Source organism: Triticum aestivum, chromosome 1B (assembly GCF_018294505.1).
Source record: "Triticum aestivum cultivar Chinese Spring chromosome 1B, IWGSC CS RefSeq v2.1, whole genome shotgun sequence".
Classification (NCBI taxonomy): Eukaryota; Viridiplantae; Streptophyta; class Magnoliopsida; order Poales; family Poaceae; genus Triticum; species Triticum aestivum.
Genome location: NC_057795.1, coordinates 629,744,036 through 629,752,203, shown reverse-complemented (window position 1 = coordinate 629,752,203; position 8,168 = coordinate 629,744,036). Strand labels below are relative to the sequence as shown.

At 45.7% G+C, this 8,168-nt stretch overlaps 2 protein-coding genes across 3 annotated transcripts in view; one reads left to right on the top strand and one right to left on the bottom strand.

The window, feature by feature from the left end:
* Window positions 1–250: 250 nt before the first annotated feature.
* LOC123143478 (alcohol dehydrogenase 3) lies at window positions 251–2,940 on the top strand. The gene is made up of 9 exons (XM_044562409.1): window positions 251–562; window positions 657–793; window positions 912–958; window positions 1,323–1,648; window positions 1,750–1,832; window positions 1,921–1,996; window positions 2,134–2,195; window positions 2,284–2,379; window positions 2,491–2,940. The coding sequence occupies exons 1-9, from the start codon at window positions 529–531 to the stop codon at window positions 2,767–2,769; spliced, it is 1,140 nt and encodes a 379-aa protein (XP_044418344.1). The 5' UTR covers window positions 251–528; the 3' UTR covers window positions 2,770–2,940.
* LOC123143486 ((R)-specific enoyl-CoA hydratase) overlaps window positions 1,118–8,168 on the bottom strand; it is a gene marked incomplete in the record, with an annotated part of 8,247 nt that continues 1,196 nt past the window's right edge. The window contains 5 exon segments of one of the 2 annotated variants that reach the window (XR_006470874.1): window positions 1,118–1,978; window positions 2,264–2,821; window positions 6,954–7,127; window positions 7,755–7,869; window positions 7,963–8,078. Coding sequence is in view for 1 of the 2 variants with exons in the window: in XM_044562421.1 (XP_044418356.1) it covers window positions 7,758–7,869; window positions 7,963–8,078 (228 nt within the window). 2 annotated transcript variants of the gene reach the window in all.

Genomic DNA, 8,168 nt, shown 5'->3' with positions numbered 1-8,168 from the left:
GGAAGAACGAGTGGTTGAGAAAAAAAAGGAACGAGAGAAGATAAGGTATGGGAGTGGGTTTGCATGGGGCCACTGCTTCCTTCGTATGCGCGTGGGAAAGCGACCGGCCGAGTTTTCGGCCGGTGCGCCGGTTACAAACGATTCCCTTTCTCAGTCGCCCTGGTTTTGGTCACCAAGTCAGCCCTCTCCGGCCTCAGCGCTGGTTTTTTACTCATCCTCGCCTACCGTCGACCTGTAGCCCATTGATCACGTCACAACGTTTTCCACATACCAGATACCACACGGGGCCAATTTCGAAACCAGCGGACACGCGCGCAGAGCCGCAGACAGCCGGACACCTTCTTCTTCTTTCCCCGCTTGCACTCCAAGCCTCACCTTAATTACCCGCCGATTCCTCCAGCGCCAGCAGTATATATACAGGTCTCAGCCCGGCCTTCGTTCCTCGCCAAAATCTACTAGCAACGAACCGCAAAGCAGAAACAGCGACAGAGATCCATCTTTGTGTCTCTTCTTCAACTAGCGACAGGGATGGCGACTGCCGGGAAGGTGATCAAGTGCAAAGGTTTGTTTCTGGGGTAGCATGCAGTTGGTTTCATCTGATTTTTGGTCGATCTTTTGTGGACGGATGGAGATCTGAATTGTGCGCTTGGTTGCAGCGGCGGTGGCATGGGAGGCCGGGAAGCCGCTGTCGATCGAGGAGGTGGAGGTGGCGCCGCCGCAGGCCATGGAGGTGCGCGTCAAGATCCTCTACACCGCCCTCTGCCACACCGACGTCTACTTCTGGGAAGCCAAGGTATCCACACATACAATTACTGTATACGTATCTCACGGTTTTGTGTTTTCCTGTTGGGTAAATTGTTGTGATGCATCAGTGAGGCAGTGGCTAATTAAATTTTCTTGGATTTGTGCAGGGTCAAACTCCGGTTTTCCCTAGGATCTTGGGCCATGAAGCTGGAGGGTATATATTCATCCTCTCTTTCTTGTCTTATTATGTTTCAGTTTTGTTGCTTGGAGGAATCTTGAATCCTAAATCATACGTAGTTTATTCTCTCTGGCTTCTAATTGTAGTCATCCTGAGTACTGATCTCTGTCAGTGGTATTAGATTCATACCCTACATAAAGCAAGTGATCATATTTTATTACCAATGGGATTAAACATACTATGAAGCATCATGGGAAACGTCATCCATGACACAAGTTCACATCATAAACTGCTCTTTACAATCATATAGTTTTGGACCAGTTAATCTCCTCAGCATGTTTGCTCTTCATAGATTATCCTTTTTGGCACCTCTTTTCACCAAATAGCTTCTTTGCCGCAGCATCGTGGAGAGCGTCGGAGAGGGCGTGACCAAGCTTGTGCCGGGTGACCATGTCCTCCCAGTGTTCACCGGCGAGTGCAAGGACTGTGCCCACTGCAAGTCAGAGGAGAGCAACCTTTGTGATCTCCTCAGGATCAACGTGGATCGTGGCGTGATGATCGGCGATGGGCAGTCTCGCTTCACCATCAACGGGAAGCCGATTTTCCACTTCGTCGGGACCTCCACCTTCAGCGAGTACACCGTCATCCATGTTGGTTGCCTCGCGAAGATCAACCCCGAGGCGCCCCTCGACAAAGTTTGTGTTCTCAGCTGTGGCATCTCTACTGGTAAGACTGATATAATAGCTCGTCACATGCCATTGTTTCCAAATCAAGCACAATGGTTTAGGATGCCTCGATTAGTTGCTGAGTTGTCGTTTTCTCTTCAGGACTTGGCGCCACGCTCAATGTCGCAAAACCAAAGAAGGGTTCCACGGTGGCAATTTTCGGTCTTGGAGCTGTAGGACTTGCTGTGAGTTTTTCTTCCACGCCATATTTTTTCAGGCTGAAGAGAATTATGTGCACCATAAATAATGACTGTATGCTTTTGACATGGACAGGCCATGGAAGGGGCTAGGATGGCTGGGGCATCAAGGATCATTGGTGTGGATTTGAACCCTGCAAAATACGAACAAGGTACAATAGTCTGAAAACAAGGATGTCTTGGCAAATGTTTTTGGATTGATAGAACACTGAACCTAACAACATGTTGGCAAATGTTTTTGGATTGATAGAACACTGAACCTAACAACATGTACTACATTATTTTTTAGCTAAGAAATTTGGATGCACAGACTTTGTGAACCCAAAGGACCACACTAAGCCCGTGCAAGAGGTCTGTTGTTCATGTCCCTCAGTAAAGATTTTTCCCTTAGTTCAATCTTCAGATATGATAAAACTCACTGTTCAATGATGCTCTCCAGGTGCTTGTCGAGATGACCAATGGTGGAGTCGACCGGGCGGTCGAGTGCACTGGCCACATCGACGCCATGATCGCCGCCTTCGAATGCGTCCATGATGTACGTAACCCGCACTATACCTACTATAAATAATCTGCACTCCAACGATAATTAATCACAGGTTCTGCTTTAGAAGAGTTTAGACTGAATGTTGCAATCTGGTGGATGCAGGGATGGGGTGTGGCCGTGCTGGTGGGCGTGCCGCACAAGGAGGCAGTGTTCAAGACCTACCCAATGAACTTCCTCAACGAGAGGACCCTCAAAGGCACCTTCTTCGGCAACTACAAGCCGCGCACCGACCTCCCGGAAGTGGTCGAGATGTACATGAGGAAGGAGCTGGAGCTGGAGAAGTTCATCACACACAGCGTGCCCTTCTCGCAGATCAACACGGCGTTCGACCTCATGCTCAAGGGGGAGGGCCTGCGCTGCATCATGAGGATGGACCAGTAGATCGCCGCCTCTTATCATTCATCAATGTGTCTCGCTGTTTTCAGATTTGGTGCTTGAGAAGCAAAAGACAAAGAAAATGAAAAGTTAGAAATCTCCCCTTGGATAATAATTTTCTAGTCACGAGATGTGTTCATCTCCATGGTCTCAGAGTGAACTAGTGGGTCTTTGTTTTGTGTTTGGTCTCAGTGTGTCGTCGGCAGCTTTCAGTTAGCATGTAAATTACTATCATTGTGCACAATAGTAATTAATATCTTGCAGCATCTGTCTTAATGTTGGGAGCGTCTATGACACGGGTGCCTGGAATTTGTTGTTGTTCCAGTCACCCTTTTTTTTGTGCAGTACGACTTGCTTTCGACGGTGAGAAAACATGACTGATTATTTTAGACCGATTTTCACCTACCTGGAAAAGCAACAGCCAAAGGGAGAGAAGGCCAGCCAGGCTCACATGCTATATAGTGCTACCATGGATTATCTCCACATAGAGGATGGAAAATAAGCTATTGGTTAATGGTTAACAGTTATTTGTTTTGCCCTTGGTCTTGCATAGAGAAGATTATCCTAGCATGTTTGTTTGGTGCTGGTAAAAAAGGCTGGGTTTCAATATGGACTCTATTCACAAATGTAAGGTCTTTTTGGATTTCAATATGGACTACATATGGACTGAAATGAGCGAACAAACACACTAAAATATGCCTATATACATTCGAATTATAAGAAAGCAAAATACATCTTACATTAGCGTACAGAGGGAGTAGTACTGTACTGACTTTGTTGGTGACAGAATTAACAGAGATATATTGGAGTATATTACATGACTACATGAAACTGCTCCACTGGGCTATTTATATCGTGCAGAAACCTGTCCTCAAGTGGCACCGATGGTGATATATCGGCTTCGTTTGCAGATATCAAGGCTGTCAAATACTTGTGAGGAGGAGTTCTTGGTCTATTTTGGCCGCATTTATAGTTTTTTCTGGAGAAGATTTATGTGTAGTTTTCCTGTTCTTGAATAAAGGTGGTTTCAGAGTTTTATTTTCATATGTTTCAGGTATCAGTCAAACAATAACTTGACAGGCTCAATTCCAGATGCCCTTTCGCAGTTGACTTCATTGACTGTTCTGTAAGTTGAGCAAGTTTTGTAAAATTTTGATCCTTTCCCACAAATTACTTTTGAGTCATGCTAATATTATTTTGTACAGCCAACCAGCTCAGTGGATCAATTCCCTCTGGACTTCTCAAAAGAGTTCAAGATGGCTCCCTGATTCTAAGGTAAGTTCGCCCCTTTCTGCATAGCTCATGTGTAGTACTCCCTCCGTTCCTAAATATAAGCCTTTTTAGAGATTTCAATATGGACTACATACGAAGAAAAACAAGTGAATCTACACTATAAAATACGTCTATATACATTTGTATGTAGTCTTTATTGAAATCTCTAAAAATCTTATATTTAGAAATGGAAGGAGTAGTTGATAAATTTCACCAAACATGTTGATTTCTCGCTAGATATGACAACAATCAAACCTGTGCGCCAACGGCAATTCATGCCAGCCTGCTAAAACTACAAGGAGCAACATGTTGGTCATTTACATTGTGGTTCCTGTGGCTGTGATTCTGGTGATAGCATTGGTGGTACTACTTTTTTGTTTTGTAAGACGGAAAAAGCCAGGTGAGGCTTTGGCATGAGCACGCCAATTCTCTGGTTTTTCCACAATGAGTGAACATAGCTAACACCTAACAGACGTGCCATCCCTTTTCTATGAAGGATCAGTGAGCAACTCCGTGAAGCCGCAAAATGAGATGGCGACGAGCTATGCAATAGTAAACAATGTCTGTGGGGATGGTTCGTTGCGACTCAAGAGTCGCCGGTTCACATACAAGGAGCTTCAGATGATAACAAACAACTTCCAGCGAGTGCTTGGTCGGGGAGGGTTTGGGTACGTCTACGACGGCTTCTTGGAGGACGGCACCCAGGTAGCAGTGAAGTTGCGGTCGCATTCTTCCAATCAAGGAGTCAAGGAGTTCCTCGCAGAGGTAGATTCTTTTTCAGTCACTTCATGTTCAAGGGCACAAATGTGTGTTGTGAAATTAAGGACTGAAATTTGATAAGTTATGAACATTGTGCAGGCTAAAATTTTGTCTCGGATTCATCACAAGAATCTTGTCTCCATGATAGGCTACTGCAAGGATGGGGAGTACATGGCACTCGTCTATGAGTACACGTCTGAAGGAACACTGCAAGAGCACATTGAAGGTATGCAAGTTGTGTAGCACTATAGCTTCAGATTGTTCAGTGTTTCTTTACAGAAAACATTAGCTCTAGACTTCAGCTCCTACAAGGTGATATATTGTTACTTGAGCACTTCGAACTGAAAAATAAAAGAGTTGATATCCATGTTCCAGTGTCAACTTACTTGCGGGAAGCAACCGCAATGGAGCCTGTTTGACTTGGCCACAGAGACTCCAAATTGCGCTTGAATAAGCAGAAGGTACATATGTGAATGCAGATTATATTACTATACTAGCTTGCTATTGGATGTTTATAGCATTCTCAATAACAGCACTGGTGGATCTGGTGATATGCAGGACTGGAGTACCTACACAAGGGGTGCTACCCACCCCTAATCCATAGAGACGTGAAGGTAACCAACATCCTATTGAACGCACAGATGGAAGCTAGGATTTCTGACTTTGGCTTGTCCAAGGCCTTCAGCAATGACAATGAAACCCACGTGTCCACGAACACGCTCGTTGGCACACCCGGATATGTTGATCCAGAGTACCAGGCAACGATGCAGCCAACAGCAAAGAGGTGGATTCTTTTTCACTGCACTTGATGTTCAAGGGCATAAATGTGTGTCATGAAATTAAGGAGTGAAATTTGATAAGTTATGAACATCGTGCAGGCTCAAAATTTGTCCCGGATTCATCACAAGAATCTGGTCTCCATGATAGGCTACGGCAAGGATGGGGAGTACATGTACATGCCACTCATCTATGAGTACATGTCTGAAGGAACACTGCAAGAGCACATTGAAGGTCTGCGAGTTGTGTAGCATTATAGCTTCAGACTGTTCAGTGTTTCTTCAGAGAAAACATTAGCTCTAGACTTGAATTCCCACGAGGCGATATATTATTACTTGAGCACTTCGAACTGAAAAAAATCAGTTGTTATTCACGTTCCAGTGCCAATCTACTTGCAGGAAGTAACCGCAATGGAGCATGTTTGACTTGGACACAGAGACTCCGCATCGCACTTGAATCTGCACAAGGTACATATGTGGATCCAGATTATATTACTAGTTTGCTATTGATGTTTAGTGTTCTCACTTCTCAAGAACCTAAGCACTGGCTGGTCTGGTGATGTCCAGGGCTAGAGTACCTACACAAGGGATGCTACCCGTCCCTCATCCACAGAGACGTGAAGGCAACCAACATCCTATTGAACGCAAAGATGGAGGCTAGGATTGCTGACTTTGGCTTGTCCAAGGCCTTCAGCAATGACAATGAAACCCACGTATCCATGAACACATTTGTTGGCACACCCGGATATGTTAATCCAGAGTACCAGGCGACGATGCAGCCAACAGCAAAGAGTGACGTGTATAGCTTTGGTGTCGTACTGCTGGAGCTAGTTACAGGAAAGCCGGCTATCCTACAGGTTGCGGTGCCCGTCAACATAATCCAGTGGGTGCGCCAGCGACTAGCGCGGGCCAACATTGAGGGTGTGGTGGACGAACGCATGCGTGGTGGTTACGATGTCAACGGGGTGTGGAAGGTTGCGGACATCGCACTCAAGTGCACTGCACAAGCCTCGGTGCAGCGTCCCACCATGACCGACGTGGTGGCACAATTGCAGGAATGTGTCGAGCTAGAGAATGGGCGTGTTGGAGGCAACACAAACAACGGCTTCCACATCGGTAGCAGCGGTGATGACCCGAACTTGAGTTATGATGCCTACACCACTGGTCCTGCTGAACGTTGATAGTTCTATGCCTCATTGCCAGTCAGTCCTAAAGGCGGTCATCAATTCTATTGTTTTTCCTCCTTGAAATGGTATGTATGTGATTTTGAAATATTTTGAGTTTTCAGAAGTGAGTCCAGATGTAAAAATTGTCCATTAGACATCTAAAGTGTGCTGTTTAAAGTTTAAATTTTTGAAGGAATACCGCGGGGTTGATGCTTACTGTTTGCTCTCCTTTTGCTCAGTACAACTTGCTTCTGCTCAGTTTTGGAGGGAAAGAGGGAACACATCTTCTCAGGTTACAGCCAATATGGGATCACTGTCTTTGCTACTCCCGCACATTATCCCCCGCCTTACTTCTCACGTTCAATTGTTCCTTCTCCCACTTTCCTGAAACCTACTCAGAGCACAATATGAGAGTGAGAACCACGTCCAGTTCTCAGTTTGGCTAAGAGCTGAAATTGTTGGAGTCGGTCTCTAATGAAGAATCAATCCAATGAAAATTCAAACAAACATGATACAAGCACATTACAAGGTTCACTGAAGTACTGAACATGGCTAGTGGTTCAAGTTATTCTGTTGAAATTCTTCAGTTCCTAGAAGATTTAAGTTTAAATGTAAAAGATTCAGATTTGTTATTTTGTGAACTAAGCAGACCGAGTTATTTCCTTTCTTCCTCTCTTCACAACAGAGCAGCGGCAGAAATAGTATGGAGCAGCAGCGAGAAATAGTATGGAGCAGACTGAAGTGATCCACTGAATATGCCTAGTGGTTCAAATTATTCTGTTGAAATTCTTCAGTTCCTACCACAGTCAGCATGAACACCCAACCAATTGAATGTTCAGAAAACTGAAGTGATCTACTACTCTTTGCTCATGCTGTTAATCATAACAGGAAGGCTGCAACGAAGTATTACCAACAAAGCTGCAATCTCATGTCCCCTAGGCCCGGAGCTTATGCGAAGGCGACATGTTTCGTCATGAGATAAAATTCGTCCTATTCCAAATGGTTCTAATGAACATACTTGTCACTTGATTGCCTCCGCGCTGAGCTGCAGTGTCGGCAGAAAAGCCATGGCCTCGCCATCGATGGCGAGAGTCTCCTCATCGTCCATGAAGCACTTGGTGGCGAACTTGACGCTGCACAGCAGATGTAGCATTACTATTAGTTGTCAGCAAGCGCAATGCTAGAAAGAAGAGGAGATAAAAAATGGCGCTAGGTGGTAGTAGTACATGTGCCTTGCGCCGGTGGCCTTGATGTGGAGCGCCTGCACCTGCGCGACCACCTCGTCTCCGACGTGCACCGGCGCCGCGAACTTGAGGGACTGGCTCGCGTACACGGCTCCAGGCTGCACGAACACGAAGAAGCAGCCGTCAGATCAGGGCGGGATCCCGTCGACCATGCGCCATGCCCGCCACCCGTTCGGCGGAATGGCAGA